This window comes from Petaurus breviceps, unplaced genomic scaffold (assembly GCF_028583685.1).
Source record: "Petaurus breviceps papuanus isolate PSGF00001 unplaced genomic scaffold, PetGlider_PUasm1.0 188, whole genome shotgun sequence".
NCBI classification, from domain to species: Eukaryota; Metazoa; Chordata; class Mammalia; order Diprotodontia; family Petauridae; genus Petaurus; species Petaurus breviceps.
The window spans coordinates 2,748,843-2,776,455 of record NW_027185804.1 but is presented as its reverse complement, the minus strand read 5'-3'; the positions used below and the strand labels follow the sequence as shown (position 1 = coordinate 2,776,455).

General features: G+C 39.7%; 1 protein-coding gene across 4 annotated transcripts in view; it reads right to left on the bottom strand.

Annotated features, from left to right (window-relative positions):
• The window catches only part of COPB1 (COPI coat complex subunit beta 1), a 39,706-nt gene that overhangs the window by 8,388 nt on the left and 3,705 nt on the right, over positions 1-27,613 (bottom strand). For all 4 annotated transcript variants that reach the window (XM_069091154.1, XM_069091153.1, XM_069091155.1 and 1 more), the window contains exons 3-16: positions 24,882-25,111; positions 24,186-24,355; positions 22,535-22,649; positions 22,190-22,282; positions 20,913-21,050; positions 19,284-19,403; positions 14,407-14,514; positions 14,172-14,318; positions 12,566-12,711; positions 10,886-10,982; positions 9,311-9,471; positions 1,208-1,328; positions 393-620; positions 109-288 (exon numbers count right to left, since the gene is read on the bottom strand). In XM_069091154.1, the coding sequence (XP_068947255.1) occupies positions 109-288; positions 393-620; positions 1,208-1,328; positions 9,311-9,471; positions 10,886-10,982; positions 12,566-12,711; positions 14,172-14,318; positions 14,407-14,514; positions 19,284-19,403; positions 20,913-21,050; positions 22,190-22,282; positions 22,535-22,649; positions 24,186-24,355; positions 24,882-25,111 (2,054 nt within the window). The remainder of the gene's footprint in view (positions 1-108; positions 289-392; positions 621-1,207; positions 1,329-9,310; positions 9,472-10,885; positions 10,983-12,565; positions 12,712-14,171; positions 14,319-14,406; positions 14,515-19,283; positions 19,404-20,912; positions 21,051-22,189; positions 22,283-22,534; positions 22,650-24,185; positions 24,356-24,881; positions 25,112-27,613) is intronic.

The following is a 27,613-nucleotide window of genomic DNA, read 5'->3' as shown; positions in this document are numbered from 1 at the left end:
TTCTAAATGTTTTTATTGTAATTACAGAAAAAAAAAACTTTCAAAAATATTCCCTATGTGAAAAATCTAAAGAAAAGAAGATTCAGAGAACTTGCAATTTTCTCTTACCTTGTTAAGTTTTGACGCTAGTGGGTCAGCTGCTTCCTTCCTCTGTGTGTTCCCCATCGCTGCCAGCAGGCTCAGCTGAAACTGGTCCTCCTTACAGCTGATTTCATTTTTGGCAGTTAGTTGCATGAAGGAAATGGGGTCATCAGGCTGGACAGTCACATTTCTCTTCTCAGACTCTTTCTAGGTTGAGAAAGCAACACAGAGCAGTCCTCAGTATGCTGAGAGGTTTGTCTTCCACATGACTGTGATTACAAAAAGCATTCACAATCCATGAGGTACCTCACCTTCTGTGAGAGCTTTTCTTCTTCCAGTTTAGCAGACAGCATGTGGGAAAGGGACTGCCTGCACTCCTTATTGAAAATGTCATTCATTAAAGGAGAACATTCAGACAAGACCTTGAGGCACAGGGAGATGCGGTCTACATCATCATCTGTAATTGGCTTCTTGGGAAGTGAGGATTTGCCCAAATGAAGAATGGTGGCCATGAGCAGCATAGCTTCAGCGATAAAAGACTACATGGAAAAAAGTGGCTTTAGTTGTTCACTTCCAATCAAGAGCTTCTGATCTTTAACAAACATATTACACTAGGACACAAAGTCAAACTTCTTTACCCTCTGCCTCTTTTTTCTCCATATTCAACTGACAAAAACTTCAACTAGTGCCCCAACTGCCTAGAGGATAATGCTCAGATCTTTTAGCCTGGCATTCAAAGCTCTCCAGAATCTGCCCCCAAGCTTCATGTCCAGGCCTTCTCCAATTACTCCCCTCTAAACATTCCAATGAAAGTGGACTACCTGCCATTCCCCAAATAGAGCCCACACCATCCCACTTTTGCTCATGCTATTCCTTTCAGGTGGAATGTCATTTCCCTCCCATTGTTTCTGATAGTACAACTCCTACAAGCCTCCCCCATGAAGGCTTCCTTGGTTGCCTGAGCCAGAAGCTCTATGTGTCTCCTCTGAATGTCCACAAGCTTGTGCCTGCACCTTGTTAGGGCACGTGTCACAATCTACATTCTTCATAGTTACCTGCTTGAAAGTGGCTCTGGGGCCTCAGACAAGCCAACCTTTGCTTAAGGAACACTGGGGGACAGACTCACATTTTGCTTCTTTTTCTCCTGAACCAGGGCCACATAACGCAAGGCAATCTTGGTCAGAGTTGTGGCGAGGGAAGCTGCAACAAAGAAGTCCCCGTCGAGGAGGAATGCCCGAAGTGGTGGCCTGAGGGGAAAGAAATGAGAGGAGGCCTGAAGCTGGTAAGAAAAAACAAACCACCCCTGCTGGCACACTCTAAACCCCTTGGAGCAAGGTTCTTGTTTCGTGAGCCTCCTCTTTTTGAGACAGAGAAGGAAGCTAGAGCACAAGCCACCAGTGTCTCCACCTGGGCTCTGCCATGTCCTAGATACATGACCTCTTAGAACTTGTTTTCTTTTGTCTTTTAACTTTTCATTTCAATTAGCAAACATTTATTTCCCACTCCCAAATAGGAGGGTGGGGATGAGGAACAAACAGGCAGCATCAAGCCAAACCAGTGCCCATGTTGGCCAGAAACAGACACATATTCTGTTCTGCATCTTGAACCTTTTACCCATCCATCAGAAAGTGGGCAGCAAGCTTCATCACTGGTCTATGGAACTGTGGCTGGCCGTGACCCTGGTCAGAGTTACGTCTTTCTAAGACTGTATTTATCTTTACAAGGCTGTTATTTATAAACTGTTCTCTAGTTTTGCTCACTTCACACAAGTCTCCATCCCCTTCACCATTTCTTACAGCACAGTAGCATCACTTGTACAAGCAGTCACAGGCTAATAGGCACCTCCTGAATCTCTAGTTCTCTGCCTCCACACAAAAACCTACTCGAGATATTTTTGTACATCTGGGTCTCTTTCTCTTTTCATTGCTCTTTGTGCAGATACAGGCCTATGAGTAGTACAGGTGAGTCAAAGGGCATGCAGCATTTAGTGCTTTTGGGTGCACAGCTCCCAAATGGTTCCCAAAAGGCTGGACCATTTGTAGTGTCACTGTCAGTGCCTTCATTCACGTGCCTTTTGTCCCACAGCCCCTCCAACAACTTTCATTTCCTGATCTGTCAAGTGCCAACATGTCCAATATGAGTTAGAACCTCAGAGTTGCATTAATTTAAATTTTTCTATTATTTATTTTTTCATATGTCAATTGTTCCTTAGAAAATTGCCTATTCATATCCTTTGACTATTTATCAATTGGGGAATGGTCTGAGCCTTAGTTTTCTGATCTCTAAAAATCAACATAAGTTTTACTGTCTCAGAAAGATTGGGAGGATAAAATGAGAAATGTATGCATTTTATAAACTATACATAAAATATCTTACAGCTTTAAAGTAAAATGTAAATTAATAAAACATTTTTTTCTGAGATAAATGGCACAGAAAAAAATGGTATTTTCTATAATTAACTGTATCACCTGTAAGAGCCAAATGGACATGGAAATAAAAGAATTCAGATTACCATGATGAAAAAAGCAACAAAGAAGAAACCTAAAGCACACTAAATCCCAATTTCCATCAATGTTGAATAAAGGGGACAAGAGATCTTTTTTTGTGGGGGTGGGGGCAGGTCTTTTTGGAGGGGGGAAGGCAGGGGAATTGTGGCTAAATGACTTGCCCACAGTCACACAGCTGGTAAGTGTTAAGTGTCTGAGGCTAGATTTGATCTCAGGTCCTCCTGACTCCAGGGCTGGTGCATTACTGCCCTTAGAGATTTTAAAGACTAGGTTTTCAAAGGGTTCAAGGAAAGAATAGGAAGGCTTCAATGTCCTATTATTTTACAAGGGTATTAAGCTGAAGAAGAATAGGATGATCTCAAGAATGAAACTGTTTCCTACCAAATTCTTTTTATGATACAAATATGGTATTGATACCTAAATCAGGAAGAGCCAAAACAGAAAAAGATAGACTAATTTCCCTAATGAAAACAGATGCAAAAATTTTAAATAAAATATTAGCAAAAAGATTACAGCAACTTATCATGAGACTAATACATTTTGACCAGGTAGGATTTATTTCAGGAATGCAAGGCTGGTTCAATATTAGGAAAACTATCAGAATAATTGATGGGGGGAGGAGTGGGGGGCGGAGTCAAGATGGTGGAGTAGAAGCAGGACCTCCCCGCAGCTCCAGCTTCCACCTTCCCCATCCATGTAAAAAGGGGACTCTAAACAAACTTTGGAGCTGCATAACCTACAAAATGACACAGAGAAGCTAACTTCCTGCAACCCGGCAGGCCGGCAGGAATCGGCCAGCGCAGTGCTCTGGGAGTCGAGCCCAGCCCTACCCGAGGCTTTAGCCCCAGGGCGGGCCTGACCAGCAGCCGGCCAGAGGGACTCCAGATCAGCAACAGCTGTGGCCATTCCCAGATTTATCAACACATAGATGCGAAGGACAAAATGAGAGGTCAGTGCAGTCTGGACTTTGGGAACCAGTAAGTGGGAGTGCATGGCTTTTGCCCCCGGAGCAAGAAGCCGCCAAGACACCCACCAGCACAGCCAGCCAGCCCCACTTGGCAGTTTCAGCTTCTGGCCTGCAGAGTGTTGGGGCACCAAGCACCAGTCTGAGGGGTAATCTCTCTTGCTTTAACCTTCTTGGATCTGGATGGCAGTCTAGGGTGGAGGTCCTGGGGTGTGTGTCCAGCTTGCCAGAGCGTGTGGAGACCTCAGAGGGGGCACCCATCTAATACCTCCGGCAGCTGAGAAAACCCCAGCATTTGGGATGAAAGCTCCCCTGTCTGGTGGCAGAGTCCTACTGTGGCAAAAAACCCAGGTGTCAAGTGACTGAGAGGCGACATGACCAGGCAAAGGAAACAAAGCAGAGAGAAGATTCCAAAATTAGACTCCTATTTTGGGGACAAAAAGGTGCAAAGCATGGAACAGGAGGAAGACAGTGAAGTCAGAACTCCTGCACCAAAAGCTTCAAAGGAAAATATGAGCTGGTTACAGGCCACAGAGGACCTTAAGAAGCAGATAAGAGAAGTGGAGGAAAAATTGGGAAGAGAAATGAGAACGATGCAAGAAAATTACAAAATGAGAGTCAACAGCCTGACTGAGGAAAATAACACCTTAAAAATAGATTAACTCAAATGGCAAAAGAGGCTCAAAAAGGCAATGAGGAGAAGAATGCCTTAAAAAGTCAAATTTGCCAGATGGAAAAAGAATCTCAAAAACTCAATGAGGAGGATCATCGCTTCAGAATTAGATTGGAGCAAATGGAAGCTAATGACTTTATGAGAAATCAAGATGCTGTTAAACAGATCCAAACAAATGAAAGAATAGAAGGCAATGTGAAATATCTCATGGAAAAAACCACTGACCTGGAAAATAGATCCAGCAGAGAGAATTTAAAAATTACTGGACTGCCTGAAAGCCATGATCAAAGTAAGAACCTAGAAATCATCTTCCAGTAAGTTCTCAAAGAAAACTGCCCTGATGTTTTAGAACCAGAGGGCAAAATAGAGGTTGAAAGAATCCATCAATCACCTCCTGAAAAAGATCCCCAAAACAAAACTCCTAGGAATATTATAGCCAGGTTCCAGAATTCCCAGATTAAGGAGAGAATATTCCAAGCAGCCAGGAAGAAACAATTTGAATATTGTGGAAACACAATCAGGATAACCCAGGATCTGGCAGCTTCTACACTGAGGGATTGAAGGGCTTGGAATATGATATTCTGGAGGTCAAAGGAGCTGGGATTAAAACCAAGAATCACCTACCCAGCAAAACTGAGTATCATGTTTCAGGGGAAAATATGGTCATTCAGTGGAATAGAGGACTTTCAAGCATTCCTGAGGGAAAAAAACCAGAGTTGAATAGAAAATTTGACATTCAGATACAAGAAGCAAGAGAAGCATGAGAAGGTAAACGGGAAAAAGAAATCATAAGGAACTTATCATAGTTGAACTATTTACTTTCCTACATGGAAAAATAATAATTGTAACTTATGAAACTTTTCTCAGTATGAAAATAGTTGAAGGGAATAGAAATATATATGTCTATATGGGCATATGAATACATATGTGAATGCGTGTATATGTTTACAGGTATATATAGATAGAGGGCACAGGACCAATTTAACAGGAAGGGATGATACTTAAAAGGTGAAATAAAGAGGTGAGAGAGGAATATAATGAGAGGAGATGGGGAGAGACAGAATGGGGTAAACTATCTCATATAGAAGAGACAAGGGAAAATGGTTACAATGGAGGGGAAGAATAGGAAGGCAAAAGGGAATGGGTCAACCTTATTCCCACTGAATTTGGCTTGAGGAGGGAATGAAATACACACTAAATAGGGTATCTCACCCTCCAGGAGAGAACTGGAGAGAGGGGATGAGAGGGGAAATGATGGAAGGGAGGGCAGGCTGGGGGAAGGGAAGTTGGAAGCACCCACTTCTGAAAAGGGACGGGATCAAAGTAGAGAATAGAACAAGTGGGAGGTGAGATAGGAGGGAGGGAAATATAGTCAGTCTTTTACAATATATCTACTATGTTATTGTTTTGCATTAGCCACACATGTACAACCTATACTGAACTGTTTATCTTCCCAGTAATTGTGGGTGACAAGGGAGGAAGGGAATGAATCTGGAATTCAAAGTTTTAAAATCAAATATTCAAATACATATATATATGTATATATATATGTATATACTATCATTAATACTATTTTACATGTAATTGGGAAATAAGATATACAGGCACTGGGGCATAGAGATCCACTGGAAAAGTCGTAAGGGGTATGGGAAAAAATGTGGGAGAGAGCAGATTGGAGGGGATATCCTATGGGACTGATATTTTGGGGCAGTGGGTAGGGGAAAAATGGAGAGAAAATTTGTAACTCAAAATCTGGCAGAAATGAATGATGCAAATCAGAAGTTAATAAAGCATTTGAAAAAAAAAGAATAATTGATCACATCAACAACAAAACTAGCAGAAACCATATATCTCAATAGATGCAGAAAAAGCTTTTGACAAAATACAACACCCATTCCTATTAAAAAACACTAGAAAGCATAGGAATAAATGGAGTCTTCCTTAAAATGATAAGTAGTATCTACCTAAAACCATCAGCAAGTATTATCTGTAATGGGGATAAGCAAAAAGCACTTCCAAAAAGATCAGAGATGAAACAAGGTGGTCCACTATCACCCGTTATTCTATTTGGTACTGGAAATGTTAGCTGTAGCAATTAAGAGAGGAAAAAGAAACTGAAAGAATTAGAATAGGCAAAGAAGAGACTAAGCTATCACTCTTTGCAGATGATATGATGATATACTTAAAGAATCCTAGAGCATCGAGTAAAAAACTACTTGAAATAATAAATTACTCTAGCAAAGTTGCAGAATATAAAAATAAACTCACACAAATCCTCGGCACTCCTATATATTTCTAATGAAGCCCAAAAGCAAGAAATAAAACAGAAATTCCATTTAAAGTTACTGTAGACATTACAAAATATTTGGGAGTCTACCTGCCAAAACAAATCCAGGAACTAAATGAACACAATTACAAAACCCTTTTCATACAAATCAAGTCAGATCTAAATAACTGGGGGCAGCTAGGTGGCACAGTGAATAGAGCACTGGCTCTGAAGTCAGGAGGACCTGAGTTCAAATGAGACCTCAGACACTTGACACAGTTACTAGCTGTGCAACCTTAGGCAAGCCACTTAACCCCAACTGCCCAGCCTTCCCTCCTCCAAAAAAAAAAAAAATTGCGAAAACATCAGTTACTCATGGTTAGGCTGAGCTAATATGATAAAAATGATAATTTTACCTAAATTAATTTACCTGTTTAGTGCTCTACCAATCAAACTGCATCTGGAAGAACAAATGGTCCAAAACATCAAGGGAATTAATGAAAAATAATGAAAAGAAATGCTAGGGAAGGTAGCCTAGCCAGACCAGATTTTAAAGTGCATTATAAAGCAGCAATCATCAAAATTACTTGGTACTGGCTGAGAAATAGAGGGGTGGATTCCAGCTTCTAGAATAAGAACTCAGTATCTGACAAAAACTGCTGGGAAAACTGGAAAATAGTATGGTAGCAACTAGGCGGAGACCAACATCTTATATCATATACTAAGATAAAAGGCAAAATGGGTTCACGATTTAAATATAAAGGCTGATACTATAAGCAATTTGGGAGAGCAAGGAATAGTTTGCCTATCAGATTTATGGAGAAGGGAAGAATTTATGACCAAACAAGAGATAGAGAGTATTACAAAATGCAAAACTGATCATTTTAATTACGTTAAATTTTTTTAAATCTTTTTTTTTAAAGCAATTGGTGTTAAGTCACTTCCTCAAGGTTACACGGCCAGTTATTTCTGGGTGTGGTGCTAAGTATCTGAGCCCGGATTTGATCCCCAGGTCATCCCGACACTGGAGCCGGTGCTCTTACTCACCTGGCCACCCCAATTACTTTAAATTGAAAAGTTTTTTGTACAAAGTTCGGTATCTATAATCATATGAAAAAATGCTCTAAATCACTACTGATTAGAAAAATGCAAATCTGTGACCTTGGGCAAGTCACTTAATCCCAAATGCCCTCCAAAATAAACGCAAAATGCAAATCAAAACAACTCTTAGGTATCACATCTCACTTATCAGATTGGCTAACATGACAAAACAGGAAAATGATCAGTGCTGGAGACATTGGAAAATTGGAACACTAATGCATTGCTGGTGGAGTTGTGAACTGATTCAACCATTCTGGAGAGCAATTTGGAACTATGCCCAAAGGGCTATAAAAATGTGCAAAACCTAGCAATACCACTTCTAGGGCTATATCCCAAAGAGATCATAAAAATGGGAAAAGTACCCACATATACAAAAATATTTATAGCAGCTCTTTTTGTGGTGGCAAAGAACTCGAACTCAAGGGGATGCCCATCAATTGGGGAATGGCTGAACAAGTTGTTAAATATGAATGTAATGGAATACTACTGTTGTGTTATAAGAAATGAGGAGCAGACAGACTTCAAAATAACCTGGAGAGACTTACATAAACTGATGCTGAGTGAGGGGAGCAGAACCAGGAGAACATTGTACACAATTACAGACACATAGTATCTGTGATGACTAACTTTGATATAGACTGGACTCCTCTTAGCAATGCAAGGTTCTAAGACAACTCCAAAAGACTCACGATGGAAAGGATATCCATATCCAGAGAAAGAATTATGGAATCTGAATGTAGATTGAAGCAAACTACTTGCTTTCTTTCTCTTTTTCGTTTTGTTTCTTCTTTCTTGTTGTTCATTCTATTGGTTATAATTCTTCTTCACAACTTGACTAATGTTTAATGTGAAGGTATATGTAGAACCTATATTGGATTGCATGCTGCCATAGAGGGGGAGAGGGAAGGAGAAAATTTGGAACTCAAAAAGTTGTGGAACTGGATGTTGTAAACTAAAAGTAAATACATTTAAAAGAAAAAAAAAGAATGAAATTGTAAAGATGTGAAACAGAATGACTCCCAAGAGGATGAAAATCAAGAACTATATATATTCAAAGTAACTGATGTAGCTGAATATGGACCAACTCATATATGGAAAAGACATGTATACAAGATGGCTGTGAAGGCCATCAACTGGGAATGAACACCAAAGAGGACTAGAGCTCTGTAAGAAGAGCATCAAGATTGCTCAATCCCAGAATGGACTGAGGTTGGTAATGAATGCTAAAGACAGCAAAAAACCATCTTTTTTAAAGCTATATTGGGAACAAAAGGAGGATCAGTGAAGGGGTGACTGCTGCTTAGGAAGTATGGAATGATGACAGGTGGTGGCAAACTGGCTGAACTACTCAACTCTAATTTTGTCTGCTCCCTTCTCCAAAGGGAATTCTATCTTTGAATTAAGGATAGAAAAAAAAAAGGTTAACGAGGAGTTAAAACCCAGGAATTATGAGATGGTTAAACAAAATCTAACTACCTTCAATGAACTCATGCCCTGAGAGTCTTCAACCTGATAATGAGTCGATGTCAGTGATCTTCAAGAGACAATGGAGAGGGGAACAAATGCTACAGGACTTCATATCTGAGTCTCAGTTTCATCATCTGCACAATGGGTTCTTATGAAATCAAATAAGACAATATCTATAAAGCACTTTATAATAAAAAAAAGGCAATATGTCTGTAAGTTAAAATTCTTAAGAGTACAGATGACTTGGTTACCTGTCTTCCTCCTTTTTGGCTGGTCTGGAACTGCTGAGAGCACTCTGAGTAGCATAAGTACCCATCTCGGTTACCAGTTTCTGAACTGGCCCCACATTGATTTCTTCTTCAGGTTTTAATTCACCAGCTTCTTTCTTTATTTCTGATTCCACGATTGGGATCTAAGAATCAATCAGAAACGTGACTAGCAACAATTTCAACCACAGAAATAACGAAGTTTGTATCATGCATCCCATTTCAGATGATATTTTTATAACTTAATCACTTCAGGAGACACTGTAAGCTCTGCTCTAACACAGGAAGTACAATTTTTAAAGAGAAAGACCATTTTTAAATGGAAAGAGAAACTTTACATCTGAGCAGGCAGGGAGCTCTGAACATAGGGCCACTCAGAATCTTGACCAGAGAATCCACAAGATCCTTCTCATAAGTGAGCCCCCAAAGCAAAATACCAATTCAGAGTATAGATACACTTCTCAGAGCCAGAAGGCATCACAACCCTCATGACTCAGTGCCTAATGAGAAATTAGCAAAAGGTGTGAAAGCCTTCCTACAAGTGAGGCCCATTAATGGGCAAGGAAGATCTCAACTCCCATTAACATTACAGAGAAGTAGCAGAAATATCATTATTCTCATTCTACTGATGAGGAAAGAATAAGGGATTTTTGTAATGTCACAGAATTCAAGAGCAGCGGTGGCAGAATTCATAAGTTTGCAGACTGTTGGGAGTTAGACATCTCTTATTCAAATTCTTTTTATTTTATAGATAAGGAGACTTAAGACCAGAGAAATTACTGACTTGCCCAAGATCAAATAATAAGATATGACCAGTTCCAGCCCAAGCCTTTTTAAAAAAAATTAAATCCACTAATTTTTCTAACACAAAATGAGTATTAAATACAATTTTCCATTTTTATGGAATCTAAGAAATTAAAAATTTGAAGGGATAATGAGACACTCTTTTAGTTCAATTCTCTCATGGTACAGACATGGAAGCTGACATCTACAAAGGTAAAAGGACTTGTCCAAAGTCACACAGCTGCTGAGATAAGGACCCAGACTCCCACTTCCCACTGAAAACTATGTTAGGGTTTATTAAAAGCATCTGCCTTTCCATCTTAACATTTGTACACAAACTTCAGAATTAGTCTCCAATGGTCCATAAATTTCATAAATATTTTTCAGTACCATATCATCTGTCCTGGGAGAGGCAACACATAGCTACAAAGGCAACTTTGGAGTCAGAAAAACATGGGCCTAAGTCTTGCCTCTGACTCTGTGATCCCAGACAAGTCACTTACCTTCTAGATGCTCTAGGTCAAGTGTCTCACTCAAATAGAAACAGGGGCCACTGAACCATACCCTGGGATCCTTCCAAGATACATAATACCTCAGTTTTCAAAACTGTGTCATTTGTTTTTCACTGCATTTTTATTTATTTTGTTAAATACTTCCCAACAACAATTTAATGTGGCTCAGGCCACACTTTCCCTAACTTTTATATTAGCTAGATAAAATACCTCACTGATGAATGTAAAGTTTTATATATGACAGAATTACTAAGTAAAAACATACCTCCCCCAGGGACCTGCGGACTTCAGTCATCACACTCTGTATGTCTTCTTTGGTACTACAATACTCTCCCAGGATCCACAAAGCTCCCCGGTAAATTCTAATAGAAGAAGAAACAAGGGCACTATGAACTCAAAGCCAATTACTGAACTTAGTAAAGATCTCAACTTATATTTTCAAATTTAATACAAAAACACAAGATGGTATGATTCTATAAGGAACTAAAGATGATGCTGTAAAAAAAGTGCTCCTCCCCCATACAGACACAGATTTTATTTCTTTGGAGTCTTTCCAAATACCATAAAATTAACAAAAAATTATGTTTTATTTACAATTAAGAACTAAAAACTCATTCTAAAATGTTATCAGCGAAAATGGTAAACATAGGGGGAAAAATTAAATTAAAAAAATGTTTTTTTGGAGTGGGCTTTCTTCCATTATTACTTGTATGCCTTTGGACATGTTTACTAATCTCTGGGCCTCAGTTCCTTCATTTGAAAAATGAGGGGTTGGACTAGAAGACTTCTAAGTTCTTTCTATTTCTAAAACCTATTAAGGACAATACCAAAGTATATTTAATTCTATCAGCTTATTATATTTAATCACTCTGAAAGGTTACTATGCTGTTTTAAAAATTTAAAACAAAAAAAATTCATTCTTCTGAAGCTATCAAAAAGGAATTAATTTTGTGAATGGGACAGTAGACAATAAAGGGATTCAAGGTACCAGCTTTTAATAAACTGTGAAAAATATTTAGGAGAGAAGCCTATAATATACTTGTTTTACCTCAACCTGAAACAAAGAAATAGATCACCATAACAGAATTGCATAATTTACAGCTAGAAGAGACTCAAGAAATAAACTAGTTTACAGAATTTACCATCATTTTATAAAAGAAGGCACTGAAGTCAAGTTTGCCAATGGGATACTACACAAGTACTAACCAGAATCTTCATTAACATGTTCATTACACTTCATCAGAAAGCGAAATAGGTAAACAACAGGAGCTGGAGAAGATGATAGTGTAGGTAGGTGGGAAGTACTTTGCTATAACTTTTTTCCTTATCATGGAAGCCTATTTGTCCACCAACATAAATGCTGATGTAACATATTAATGTTACATACAACATTATTGTTACATGTAACATCATTAATGTTACATACAACATATTAACGATACAAATGTGTCATTTTACACGTGCCCTTTACTGGGTGGATATTCTATTTTGGTACATTGTCATGTGTACTTAAATAGATTCAAATCTAACCATCTTTTATCAGCAATAGATTATTTTAACAAAGGCACATCATTTTAGATAAAACTTGCCCTTCAATTTCTGCGCTCTAACACATATAAAGTTTAATATAATTAAAGATACTGGAAAAGTGGTGATATTTAACATTACATATATATGTCCATATCTACTTACTTATCAAGATACTGTTCTCATTTTCATTACATTTTTAAGGAAGCCAGGTGGGGAAGAAAGAGCTAACTCTTTAAATCATGACTCTTCCTCCTAGAAATTATGGATTCACTAAAATGACACTGGTCCTCTCTGGACTGTTTACCCTAAATCATTCTCCTCCAATGAATTTACTATCATCTACTTCAATTCTTAAAATCTTCAAAGAGAAAAACAAAATGTTAAGCTTATCGTTTTGAGAAGATTTTAAACCTACTTGACAGACTTAATAGCATGAAAGACTTCAAGCATTTTCTCAACAATAAGCAATCGGAGATTGTCAAACCGCTGAATAGCTTCCCGGACAAACTCTAAGACGTCAGCAGCAGCTGCTTCATTGTTGTCACTGAGGAACTCCATTAGCTAAAAAAAAAAAAAAGTATTTCCTAAGTACCTACTGTATACCAGGACCACATTCCATGGTAGTGCAGACGGCTCACTGGTTCCACATTCCACCCTTGTGGCCCCTCCCAGATTGACACAGCACTCTCACTCTCAGGATCATTTATCTTCTACAAACCCTTTACCATACAGATAAAGAAGCTACAGCCCAGAAAAATGACATAATTTGTTAATGGGCACATGGGCAATAAACAGCAGGGACAGAATTTGAACCCATGCCTTAGGGATCCAAAGAACTGTTTTATCAGGTGAAGGCAAAAGGTCCCAAAGCAAGTTTTGGAGCAGGCCTTGCTTGGGTCTTCTTCCTCTAAGGCCAATGTTCTTGTCCATACACTAATGCTGCAGTCCTATTAGCAACTGTGATCTCATAAGGATACAAACATTCATTTTAATCTCAGTGGGATTTGTTTGACATGACTACTGAAAGCAAAAGCTGATGGTAAAATACTGTTCTTGGGTGTATTCGCTGGTGAGGAAAAACCATCACTCATTTTCTTACCACTTACTCACTATAAAAGGGTGGCCAATTTACACCTCAAATACTGTCAAGAATTTCTGTAATCTCATAAATGAAAATGAAAACACACCAGGATCTAAAAATCCCAAGACATAAAAGATATAATTTTAGAGAATCACAGATTCTCAGAGTGAATTTTCCAGATAACTGAATCTTGCAGTTTTAAGTACTGAATTTTTTTTAAAAACATCTTTTGATGGAGACCTTCTTAAAAGATATGAAAGTAAATCTGTAACATTACCTTTTTTTTTCAAAGTAAAACAAAGTTTATTAAAGATTCGCCATAATTGGTAGACTCTTAAGGAGCCTACGTATTTGTGAAGCTTGTATTGGACAAGCAGACCAGAATAAGCTGACACAGAGTGAATTTGTGCTAGATTAATCTCAGACAATATTATTACCATTATAATGGTAGGCAGAGCACAATTTAACCATCTCCTGATGATTCAGGATAAAGTGATGAAAATATGATTACCAAGGAAAGAAGTTGTCCTTTCCAGCCCTAACATTTTATGGCTTCTGTGGATAGTACCAACACTGATGCCCTTGGGGCAGCTGTGTATGCTACCATGGCCTCCCAGGGCTGTCACTTCTCAGCAGCACCTCAGAGAACTTCTTGGCTCCTCGCTCATTTCTGCTCCCGTATGTTGCTCAATATAATTTAGGAAGAGCTGAAGGCTGAGAAACCAAGCTTACTGACTCAGTAAGATGAATTGTACACATAATTCTAAATCAAAAGGCTTTGGCGCTTGAGGACAGCTCCCCACCTGTGCTGCTCAGAAAGAGCAGAGGTTAGTGGTGGGTATATTCCTTGCTCCCTTATAGAGTCGTCTGATGATGTGCCTACCTTAAATGAAAAAAAAAAAATGGAAACAGTTTTCTGGGACAGTCAGGTTTCACTCACCACTGGAATGACGTTTGCAGCCATATCTGGAAACCGAACAGAGCAAGAGTGCAGCGTGCGGACGAGGAGCTGCCTGTATTTGTCAGTGTCTTCGTGCTCTGACACATTATTGGTTTTAATCACTTCCTTCTTCAGGACAATCACTAGCTAAAAGACCGAATGCAGATAAGTTTTCAAGTCGTACATTAAACTACATTATAGTGGATGGAACATGGTAATCAGAACTTTCTTTTACCTCTTCCACATTTCTGGAAGACACAAGGTCTAGTGCTAACTGCAGAGTTTTCTTTCGCACTTCTAAATCTGGGGTGCTCAACACTCTCAAGATGTCCATAACCAAATCCTAGAAAGAATAACAAAAACTCTGTTTAAAGAAGCTTGCCTTTTAAAGAAACTTCTATTTTCATAGATCAAATAGAGAAACTAAGAACTTTAGTGTATAAGCATTCTTGTCAATATTTTCCAAGAAATTTCAAAATATGAATATCTTTTTCACTAAAGGATCAATGTCACATAGGGAAAGGGCACCATATAAGGAGTCTAGAAACTCAGTTTTGACTCTGTCCATGTAATGCTGGACAAATCACCAGACTGTTTTGGGCCTCAGTTACCTCATCTGTAAAATTAAGGGGCTAATCTCTAAAAGTCCTTCAAATCCTAAATGTCTATATATAAAAGTGTTAAGTTATCTGAAAGTATGATGAAGATAATTGTTAAGGAAGAAAGTTAATCTTTACAAAACACATGTTACAGAATAAAATCCCAATTAGAGTCTACTTAATCAAAATCTTCAAAAGAAACTTTTAGAAATTTGTATGTCATTCATTCTATTTTTAATAGAAAGGCAAATGTCAACAAACTAGGTAATATCTGAGATGAAAACAAACTTTTAGGACTTGAATATTGTACTTCAGAATTAGCATAAACTCAATTCAATTCAACAGACATTTAAGTGCCCATTATGTACAGGGCTCTAACAGGTATTGGCAATATAAAGATAAAGAGTTCAATTCAAATTCAATAAACATTTATTAAACCTCTACTATGTGCCAGAGGGCAGCTAGGAAAAGGAAATGGCAAACCCCTTGATTATCTTTGCCAAGAAAACCCCAAATGGGTCATGAAGAGTAAGACAAGACTAAAATTACTGAACAACAGGATACTCCACATCCTCCCTACCCCCTCAGTCTCCTTTCTCTCTGATGGGAGGGCTGGAGGATGGAGCACTAAATTCCATCCAAAGTTTTCCTTTACAGAGGGCAGGGACCTGGATTCCTCCTGCTCTCCTCCATGTTCCAGCTTTATCTTCCTTAATTAGATTATAAGGGACAATCTTTCTTTTTCTTATTTGAATCCTTAGCACAGAGTTTGGCACATGGTGTTATTCAGAGGTTTCATTTGTGCCTGACTCTTCATGATCTCATTTGGGCTTTTCTTGGCATAGATACTAGAGTGGTTTGTCATTTCTCTATTTCATTTTATAGATGAGAAAAATGAGGCAGACAGGGTGAAGTGACTTGCCCAGGTCACACAGCTAGTGTCTCAGACCACATGTGACCTTAGGAAGATGGGTCTTCCTGACTTCAGGCCTGGCACCACCCAGCTGCCAATGGCGGAAGATGAGAGAATAAGACATGCAGAAGAGACTGTGAAAAAGACAATGGAAAAGGCTAGATAAAATGCTAGAAAAAAATGAGGAGTGAAAAATCACTTTAACTGGGAAGGAGGGAAGACAATGGAAAAAGCAGCATCTTGAGCTGTTAAGAAAAGATTTCAATAGGCAGAGATGTGGAGAGTCCTGGGGCACAGGCCTCAGTGAATATAAGGAGGGAGGAAATGGTAAAACTAGATCAGGGAACAACTTGTCTAGAATACTGGGTATGTGAAGGGATGTATAGTGGAAAAGCCTCGCTTGTCACTGTTTGGGTCTTGATGGCTCAGAGTGAGTGTAAACAGCAACTGTTTCTGTTCTGGCCAGAAACCCTGAGAGTCTTCCCCTCCCAGACCAATTTTTTTTGACTAGGTAAAAGAGGCCATTCTCTGTCTCATTCCTTACCTAGCCTTAATCAGTGAATCACTTAATCACTGAGACCTGTTAAAGACCTTAGCTTAAAAAGGCCAAGGTCCCCTACTGCATCCAGGGCCATCTCCAGTCATCCTGATCCGTATCTTGTCACTGGACCCAGATGGCTCCAGAGGAGAAAGTGAGGCTGGTGACTCTGCACAGCCTTTCCTCACTTAAATCCAACTCACCTAGAAGTCATGGCATCACCTCCCTGATGACATGGCCCTCTTTGATAAGGAAGAACAAATAACAGTGGGATAAGGCATACTAGATAGTGCCTACCCTCAAAGAGCTTATATTTGAAGTGGGAAAGATGAAATAAAGGAAAGCTGAAAAGCAAAGAGTGAAGGAGAGATACATGATGGTAGCATGACTAGAGACATCTCACAAGTGCCGTAGGGGCCAGGAACTGAGCAAGAGAAAGTCAGACTGGTCTATCAAAGCCTGGTTTTTAGGTGGGGACGAAGTGGAAGTAATGGCCTGAGTGGAGACTACCCGAAAGGAAATGTCTGGGGAGTGCTGTCGAGGCTCAGTCCAAGGAGGAGAAGGTCATGGCTACAGAAGGCCTTACTTGCCTAACTAAACACTCTGTATTACATGACTGGTATGGAAATGTTTTGCAAGACTGCATGTATATAACCTATATCAAATTACTAACCATCTTAGGGAGGAGGGAAGGGAAGGAAAGAAGAAAAATTTCTAACTCAAAATTTTATAAGAAATTAATGTTAAAAATTATCTTTACATGTAATTAAAAAAATACTATTTAGAGTCTGTATTCCATCACTTGAAATGGTTTCAGAAAAACCTGGGAAGATTCTCATAAATGATGTAGCCAAGTGAGCAGAATCAGGAGAGCAGAAGACATAGTAACAGCAATAATGTAATGAGAATCAACTGCAAAAGACTTAGGAACTCTGATCAATACAATTACCACTGATGATGCCAAAGGAATGATGAAGTATGCAACCCAATGAGAGAGAGAGCTTATCTTTTCTCTTTCTTTTTCTTGCCTTTTTGGAAGGGAGAGGAGAGAACCCGGCTAATGAGGTAATTTATTTTGCATGACTATACATATTGCAATGGATTCTGTTTTTCTTGCCTTCTCAATAGGTGGGGGAAGGGAAGAAAGAATTTGTAACAGAAAATAAAATAAAGTTGATATATTTCATCCTCAAGGTAACGAAGAGTCAGTGATGGTTTTTAAGCAGAGGAGTGATGTAATCAGGATCGTGAATTAGCAAGGTTATTTTGGCAGTCATTGGGGTCCGGAGAAGGGAGAGACTTGTATACACAGGGTCCAGTTAGCTGGCTAGCACAACAGTTGCTGAGAGAACAAAGGCCCAAATGAGGACACTAATGGTTTAAGTGAAAGAAAGTGTGGAGGAAACTGACAGGGCTTGACAACCAACTGGACACACAGGATAAGGAAGAGCAAAGAGTTGAGCCAGAATCTTGGAAGCTCAAACTGTTTCACTTGCATCCCAGTGCCTAGCGGGATGCCTGACCCACTGAAGGCACTAAACAGCCACCCAGTCTGGGAGGCGGGGGAGATGCACACAAATAAGGAAGCTGAGGAGCAGGTTTGGGGAAGAATCAATTCAGAACACACTGAATTCGAAGTGTCACGAAGGCAGAGGTGACTGACAGGCAGCGGCAGCTGGAAAGGAAGGGCTAGAGCTCAGGAGAGAGAACAGAGATGGACACACAGATTTAGGAGACGTTTTCACGGAGGTGAGGGTTGAAACCACAAGCCCTGGATGAGATCACCAAAAGGAGAGAATGCAGACAGAGAAATCAGAAGAGGACAGAGCCCTAAGGGACACTTGCATTTAGGAGAGAATGAACTAGGATAAGGAGGTCCATAAAGTCAGAGACAGTTTTGTTTTCTACCTTATATCCACTATGGCTCGTGGCAAGTGCTTAAATGAATGTTTGTTGAGGAGACAGACTTCTGGGCACAGCTCGAGGAAGACCAAGTGAAAGCCATGTCATGGAAACCAAGTGAGAAGAGGTTAGGGAGGCTGTGGTCAGCAGCACTAAAAGCTGCTTGAGTGTCAAGACAACAAGGCCTGAGAAGACCCTCAGACGGCGGACCTGACATCAAAGGGAACACTGGGGACCTCAAAGAGCCATTTCAGGAACCCGGAGGCTGAACAGCAGAGGACTGAGAAACTGCAGACAGTCTTTTCTACAAGTTTCACGGTGAAGGTCAGGAGGGCCACAGAATAACCGGAAGGGAGGGCAGAGACAAGGAAAGGGGTTTTGTGGAGGGGGAAACTGGAGCATGTCTGGTTAGAAAGGAAAAGCTCAGCAGAAAGTGAATGCTCATTGATCACAATGCTTCCAACCCCCAAGGTCTTCACTTGGTCTAGGATTTACGTGAATAGACTGGGTAATCCTTCCTCTTCTTCAAGATGTGGCTGAATGAGCACAGCCTTGAAGGAGGAGGGACTCCATGAGCAGAGATGAACTGCGCCATCACTGCCACCTGAAGACTCCTGATCCCCTTAGCTGCCACCATCTTCTTCTTCCTAAACTGGCTTGTGGCTAACTTTGTTGTTTAGCTGTTCAGTTTTGTCCAACTCTTTATAACACTGTGAACAATACTGTCCATGGGGTTTTCTTGGCAAAGGTACTGGAGTGGGTTGACATTTCCTTCTCCAGTGGATTAAAGCAAACAGAGGTTACATGACTTGCCCAGGGTCATACATCTAGTGAGTGTCTGAGACTGGATTTGAACTCAGGTCTTCCTGACTCCGGGCCAGTGCTCTATCCACTAAGCCAGCTGGCTGCCTCTTGTAGTTAACCCCTTTCTATTTGTATTCTTTATATTTATTCTGCATACATTTATACATGCACATGGTTCCTCCACCCCCCAACAACATACCCTCCCCAGGAGCTCAGACTGTTCTCATTCACTGTCTTTATACCTCTCCAGTGCCTGGCATGGTCCCTGGCACACAGAATGTATTAAATAAATGTTTGCAGACTGACTGGCCAGAAGCCTCTGACATCACCCACCGACTGCTGGAGACCACACTCACCTGCAGCACGCGCTCATGGGCAGGATGCTCTTTTAGCTCTATCAATCGATCCAGGACGATGAGCTTTACATTGTTGTCACTCTCTTTAATAATTAAGTCAATGTAACACTGAGCAGCAGCCTAGAGAACAAAAGCATAAACAGTGAAGAACATACAGTGGTGACCCCCAACCACACACTCCACAGTGATCCAGCCTAGCACCCCCGGGAATCAGGAGACCCCTGAGCAGCCCAACCAGCCCCGAGCTCCACCCACTGTGCCCCCTCGCTGCCTCTAGGCAGGTCACTTATTGCTGTCGGTCTCACTCTCCGTATCTGTAAAATGGGGATAACAGCACATCCCTCCCAGGAGAGATTGTATTTATAAAGTGTGCTGCAAACTTGTAAGTGCCATAGCATCTATATGTTAGCTGCTACTATTACCTGGTTTCCCAGCTGAAAGCAGATGAATAGCAGCAAATGAGAAGGTGAGACAGGGCTGCTCTAATAACAAGAAGTGGGCAGCTAACAGTCTGGGAGCAAGGGTGAAAAAGAAAAGTCACAAAAAGCCAGTACATGAAGACCTGCAGAAGCCAAGCAGCTCAGCTCCCTCAGTGCAGGGGCAAAAAGTTCTCCTGACCTGGATGCAGTCTGAGCATGTCCCTCAAGTGGCCAAGGCTAGGAGAGGCAGAAGCCTGAAGAGGGAGCTCCAGGCTGTCCAGGAGGGAGAGGCCAGGCTTCAAGGCCCTCCTCATACACTTGCTGGTGCCCCTGGGCAAGCCACTCCACGGCCTGTTTCCCCTTTACAAAATGGGGGCAACAACACTTGTACTAGCTACCTCAAAGGGTTGTTGTGGGGAAAGCACTTTGAAAATGTGCTATGGAAACTTAAGTGATTTTTATCATTGTGGCCTGGAATAATGAGGAAATAGTGAAAGTGTATATACTGACAAGCAAATCTAAAATTCATTCTGGAAAGATTTGCATCTAAAATGGTTAAAATATAAAACAGATCTTGGTGTTTAAAGAGAGAAACATTCAGTTATCCAAAGAACCCGGACATTCAGAATGACTCATTCCCTAAGACCTTGGACAGTTGCTCTTCTACTCTATTTCTGATCACAATTGAGGACAGATGGAAAAAAGTGGCTGGCTAAGATCATGAATGGGAGCTGAGAAAGAAACCATTCAAAGCTTTAAGGCAACAAATGCAACCTTTTCTGTAATCCATGTAAGAAAAGCTTTTGAAAAGTAAAAACAATTTTGCCACCTCCAGTAAAGAGGAATGCTGGTATGCCCTGAGGGCACCCTCTCTCTTAGAAAGTGGACTAATGTGGGAATTTGTTTTGCATATACATATCTGCTACAAAGATTTGTTTGTGGGGGTTCCCCCACACCCCTGGGGCTGGGGAGGAAGAAGTAGGGGAGAAAACATGTTTAACCAAAAAAAAAAAAGACAATAAGAGTTACATAAGAAAGAGAAAGTGGAAAGAATCACATTAGGCAAGGAAATGGCTTTATGTAATTCCTATTCATTTTATGTCACATGAATACAAAGTGAATCGTACCACGTGAACTATAAACACAAAATCCATAAGAAGTTTCATTTTTTACCCAACATCATCCCAAAAGACACAAATGACTTCAATACCTTGATTGCTGTTGGGGCACTAGAGAGTGTTACTAAGGTGCCTGCAGCTTCATATTTTACTGCAGGGCTAGATGACTGCAATAAATTATAGATGCAACGAATAAAACGAGCTCTTTCTGATGGATTTGCATGGCACACCTGGAGAAAAAAAACAACATGGTTTTAAATGACACTAGGAATACTTACTTGTTCACATAATCAGGAAGTACCTACAAGACTTAATCCTCTGAAAGATTGCTTTTATTTTATCTTATTAATTTTTTTGCGTTTTGGAGGGCAATTGGGGTTAAGTGACTTGCCCAAAGTGGTCACAAGGCTAGTTTTTGTGTTAAGTGTCTGAGGCCGTATTTGAACTCAGGTCCTCCTGACTCCAGGGTAGGTACCCCATTCACTACGCCACCTAGCCACCCCAGAAAGATTGCTTTTAAATAGAATTTATAGATAAGACAATAGAATAGCCAATACAGTAAGACTGTGGCAAATAACATAGTAACTTTTCAAGAGGATGTTTTTCATTTAAATACTTTTTACCTTGTATAAAGACTTTTATATAATATATTGGCCATGGAAAAGCAAATTTTTGTAAAATCTCACATATTATCAAAAGGTAGACACTTTTAAAACAAATAACTGTTCACTAACTTATCTGCTTTGTAAGACTGATTGTTTATTTCAGAATTTGTTTGGTTGTAAAGTAAGGGACCAGTTAAAACCCCATTAGACCATTATGATCTAGAAATTATTTTCTATTAGGCAAAGAGGAGGTTCCTAGAGAGTAAGGAACCCTACTCTCAGGAAATCTGGCTATCCTAAACTACCATTATGGTAATGAAAAACAGCTGTTTGTACCATTTGACCCAATTCCCCCTCCCTCTATAAATAAGTTTGGCAATTTCAATTCAGTACATTAAAAGTTATTCCATTCTTACAGAGATATTTTCTGAATTCTTTAGTAAGACAGGGCTAATTGAGCATTTCATGTGAAAATTCAAACTTAACCTATTCCTACTTTTTTACATCAATTAATTGACAAAGCTGAATCAGTAAAGTGCAGTGCTTTTGACAAGTATTAGATTCTTTTAACCAAAATGTGACCCTGAGCACAGGAGCTGTGAAGAAATTTGTTTGAGGCTCCCAAAAGATGTGGTGTAATAATAGGCAAGTTTACTGAGTTTTACTCCAAACCCACTCTGGCTGCTTTTTAAAATGTCAACTAATTTAACCTGATCCCAGGAGTCGGCAGGCTGCTTTACTATGAAGTAGATTTTCTCCCTTACCTTATAAATCAGTTCAACAATGACCAACTGAAGAATGTCCCCAAACGTTTGAACCTGATCAATGCAAGTACTTAGGTAATCCAAAGCTCGATCCTAAACAATTGAAGAAAGAATAACATAATGCCACCATTCAGAGAAGGTGTAAAACCCTTCCAGAAAAATAATTTTCTCTTTATTCAAATTGGGATCTTAGGCCTAAAGTCAATGAAATGACACAGATTTCATGTGCTGCAAATTAAATTATCTTGATTATTTTAGTGTATGAACCATTAAGGATAGAAAAAATTTTGAATAAAACTTTCAGTTCTAAACTTAATTTTGAATATAAGAGAAAAAGTACTTCACCTGGTCAGCATGGATGAGCATCATAAATGCATTTCTTTTACAACTTGCATCTTTCTCATTAACCAGGAAGTCATGGATGAGTTCAGGAGCATCAGGTATAAGATGTTCAAAATTCCTTTAAGCAAAATGGTAGAAAAACAATAATGAGACACTAAAAGAAAACCGTCAATTGTTTCAATACTAGACTCCAAGGTCCTCCAAATGTTTGCCCCAATTATGTCAACAGCAGGTACCATAAATCTGTGTTAGCATCTTACATAGGAATCGTCAAATTTTACAGAAGGATCTCAGCAGATGATGTGATCTCTAACCACCCTAATTTTACATGTAATGAAACTGGGGTCCAGAGATTGGAAATAGCTTCTCCAAGGTCATACTCCTGGTACACTGAGGCAGAACAAGTACTGAGATCTTCTCTTTTCCAGTCTGAAGCTCTCTGAACTAAACTGGGGTGCTTCATTTATTTAATAACTGGGGTTTTTTTTTGCCTTTTGGAGGGCAACTGGGGTTAAGTAACTTGACCGAGGTTACATGGCTAGTTTGTGTGTGGGGGTGTTAAGTGTCTGAGGCCGGAACCGAACCCAGGTCCTCCAGACTCCGGGGCCAGCACTTTACTCACTGCACCACCTAGCCGCCCCCTTAATAACTGTTCTTTACTTTAGTAAAATATGTTACAGATTTTAACAGTAAAAGACAATTTAACTAGGATTTTATCAAACAGAAACTTCTTTCATGACTTACACAACTTATGAATGTAATGCTAAATGGTGATCCTAAGGTTCTACAACATGCTCAAGCACCTTCTATACAGTAATTCCACAATCAATAATTTTTCAACTATTAGGGATGCAGCAGAGAACCAGAAAGGAAGAAAAAAAGGGCCCTGAAGGCAAAAATATTCATGTTCTAAAGTCCCTCTCTTCACAAGGAGGGTGCTCCCAAGTCCTACTTTGAACCTATCTCCTCTTATTTTACACACAGTGTCACTTCTAGAGGCAGGCTTAAAGCAACCAAGAAGTGAGAGAGCCTGGCAGCAAGGTAGGAGGCAGAAAATTCCAAAAGCAAAGACACTAGGATAGAAGGAGAGGGACAAAGACTTGTCTGCATGGCCCCAAAGCATCCCTGTGCCACACATCACAGTCCTAGGCAGTAACTGATGATCAGAATATTGATTTGACACCAGCTCATGGAGGTTTTCTCCTATCTGGCAAGGCTCACCTAACTCTAATAGACCTACAAACGATAAGTCCTGAGTGAACACCCAGATCCTTAACTGCTCTGAAGGGTTTAAGACATGGGCTTTATAAAAGACAGAAGGGATGACCAATGTATGAACTGCATTACACTCTTGGGAAACAAATGTTCTCAGAGTGAAATTTGTGCCTGTTATAGAAAAATGTATTTTTTTAATTGCAAATAGTTTACATTTTATTTTGAGGTGTTTTTTTTTTCAGTATTTTATTTGCTGAGTGCTATCAAATTTATTTTAAAAGTTGCATAAGGAAGAAGCCAGTATTAGCTCTGTGTGGGGTGAGAAAAGGCATTTAAGACTGCCCCATGCTCCTAGAAGTGAAGAAATGAAAGATGGTGTCAGCTGCTTCTCCCACTTACTCATTCCTGCACTGCAGCAGAAGCATGAACACATACGTACCTGTAGATGGTATAGATGGCCAGGACAGCATTCCTCCGGACATAGCTGTGCCGATGCTCCAGGCAGGCCCGGATAGCTGGCATCAGAGGCTCCAGTAACTCAGCTTCTTTCAGTTTGCAAAGAAAACGAAGAGTGGAGCCCCGAATAAACTCGTTGGGGTGCTGAAGATCCTGAAACACAAATTCAAACAGCAGATACTTCCTTTTTTTCTGGAGTACTCATTTTTCAAAAGGACATGTTCATCCCTCAAAGTCTCTTTCTTAGAATGCTAAAGCTACCAAAGAAGTTTTCAGTGTCTCAATGTTTTGAAGGAAGAGTGTAGGAAAGAAGAACTTGACCACTTCCATATCAAATGGAACACATTAGCCTCATTCTCGCTGCTGGTCATACGAATCAACTTACACTTACACTCTGTGTCCTTAGTGTAAGATAATTTTGTAAAATCTCTACTTTAAGTACCTTATTTTTCATTCATAATATGTACACAGGGGATTTCAGCAAAGACAACAAGAAACGAATTCATTTTGGAATAAAATTAATTTTCCCAGTTCACAAATAGGAAGCTAGTTCTGAATATCACTACATTTTTTTGCCCAAAATGAAATTTTAAGGAAATGACAATTAAATTTTTTTAAACCAGTCAGAAAAAGGAGCAAAAACAGAACCAAACTCTAGCTCTAAAGCACTCTGATTTACCTTTCGATAAGCATCACACACAAGGATCATCTCATGTAAAAGTCGACCATCTGGAGTTGTTTTGGGAACAATTTCCCAAAATACTAGGAGTAATTTTTTGATGGTGTGATCCTGGAGAGGCAGCACAAAGCGAATGATGGTCATCAGAAGTCCAGGAAGCTTTTCACCATTCAGGATCATAATGATTACTTTCTTCAAAGCCTCAGTCTTAGACTTTACATCTCCCTTTTCTAATTAAAAAAGAATAGTCTTAGGAATAAAGTTTTAAAAATTTTATAACAACCAAATGAAAAACATCAAACTTCAGCCATCAAAGCCCAAAATATGTTTCATGAAAAATTCAAGCTGTAAAGACCTATGATAAATACCAAATAGAAAATGAAAATACAAACTAATTAGTGACAGGGTCCTGGGACAGTGAAAGAGGCTTGGACTGAGAGCCAGAAGATCTAAGTTCTAGTCCTTCCACCACTGACTTAGGCAAGTTCTCCTCCCTCTTTTGTTCTCAGTTTTCTCATCTGTAAAATGGAAGGAATGGTATAGATGACTACGGAAGGACCCTTTTGTAGCCCTAAGATATTGTGACTTCGGGTAGAGAGGTTTGCTCCAATGTGGAAAACCCTTAGTTTTCAGATATCTGTGAAAATAATAAACTGCTGGTAATTACAGCTCAGAAACAGAGACTGATTATAGAGAGTTCCATGTAACAACTTTCAATGAACTTGGGAGGGGGGGGAGGAGGGGCTTTCCTTATCCTTTCCCCCTTCCTCAGCTATGATCCTGAATCTGAGAATTACATGTACTAGCTTGGCACTATGAAAGACACCAAGTCCAGAAAACATCACTAATATCTTTGTTTTTCTATAACTGATGTTTGTTTTGTTCTTGAATTTTTACTACTATTTATAAACTAGCAAAACGAAGAGATGCAAATTTCCTTAAAAGTTGCTAGGAATTTACTGCTTCATTTGTAACCAAAAAACCCCCAAGGCAAAACAAAAAACCGTTGGGAAGTTTTCTCACTTTGGTCAAGGCTAGATATACCTTTATCACGTATACCCCATTGCTTCTAGTTCTGCTCTCTGGAGTCAAGAACAAAAAACTGCCCCCTCCCAGAAAAGGAAGCTAGCTCTCATGAGCCACCCCCCTTCCCTGCCCCAAGTCTTTTCTTCAAAGATATATAAAGGATTATAGGTGAGCCTGCAGTCCACTAAAACCCCCAATCTGCACAGTGCCACTCCCCATTACTGCCCCCACATTTCACGCTAGGAAAATAATATATATTTTTTCGAACCCAAGTGCAAAACTTTATCCCTATTTAAGTTTCAGTAGATTCTATGCAAGAGTCTACCTTGTCAAGGTATCTCTGAATCCTGATTGTCATCCAGTGAACTTTCTATTTCTCTGTGTCTTCTGAAAATCTGCCTCATATGTCATCTTTGTACTTACCCAATCAATAGTAAAGATGTTCAATAGCACAGGGCCATTGTTTCCTGGAGTACCAGAAAATGCCTTCTAAGGTGATATCAAACTATTAATGACTAACTTTTACATCAGGTCATTCAACCAGTTCTGAATTCAAGAACAGCGTAAGAATTTGTTCAATGCTCTATCTACCTATCCATCTCAATCTCAGAGGGGGAAGAAACGGTTCCCTATTAGCCACTTGTAATGTCTTTTCCAAACTAAACATCATTTTGTTAGGCAGAGAAAAGAGAAGTAAAATAAGAGTTGAGCAGCTCTGCTGTGTTTCTTCCTCTATCACTGACCCATTTACCAATCCTATCTGCCTAGATACTCCACTTTTCTGAAATACAGCTTTTAAAAAAAAAATCTTTCTGCCGTCTTTCACCTTCCTTACAACTTTAGCTTAATCTGAATGTTAATGCTTTTGACACTATTGTAATAGGGCTGTGCAACATTTTCATTTTTGCATTCAAAACAGAACTCATTATTTTTTTCCCCCAAACCCACCCCTTTTCTGAACTTTCCTATTATTGCTGAAGGTACCTCCAATCTTCCGGAGAGCCAGGTCTGAAACTCTGGTGTCTCATCTTTAACTCTTCTCTCAACATACCGAGTTGGAGGACAAATCTTATAATTTCTTTCTCTACAATCTCTCTTCACCACTTTTGTGCAGGACCTCATCACTTCTAGCATAGACCATCGAAACAGTCTTCTAACTGGCCTCTTCTGTCTCAGGTCTCTTCCCACAACAAGCCATCCTCCAGAGCTGCCAAAGTGATTTCCCTAAAGAGTTGGTAAGACCATGAGACAGCCCCACCTCTTCCCTGTTCCTCCAGGAGCTCTCTACTACCTCTGAGATCAAATATAAAGTTCTTTTTTTGGGCATTTGTGTCTTTTTACATTCTACTCTCCTCCAGCCCTACTGACACACTTATTGTCCCTTGCACACGACATGCCTTTTCCTCTGCATGCTCAGGCTGTTTTCTGTACCCAGATACTCTTCTTCCTAACTTTCAACTCTTAGAATAATACCTGCCTTCCTTTGACTCAACTCAAATACCAGCTATACAGGACTTTCCTGGTACCCCCAGCTGCCAATGCCATTCCTTCTAAGATTATCTCCCATCAGCCGCATATTTATCCTGTGTGCACTAATTATATATGTCATCTCTCGCCATTAGAATGTTAAGTTCCTTGTGGGTAGGGACTGTTTTTACTCCTTTTTATTTTCAGCACTTAGTTCAGTATCTGGCACATAGTAAACA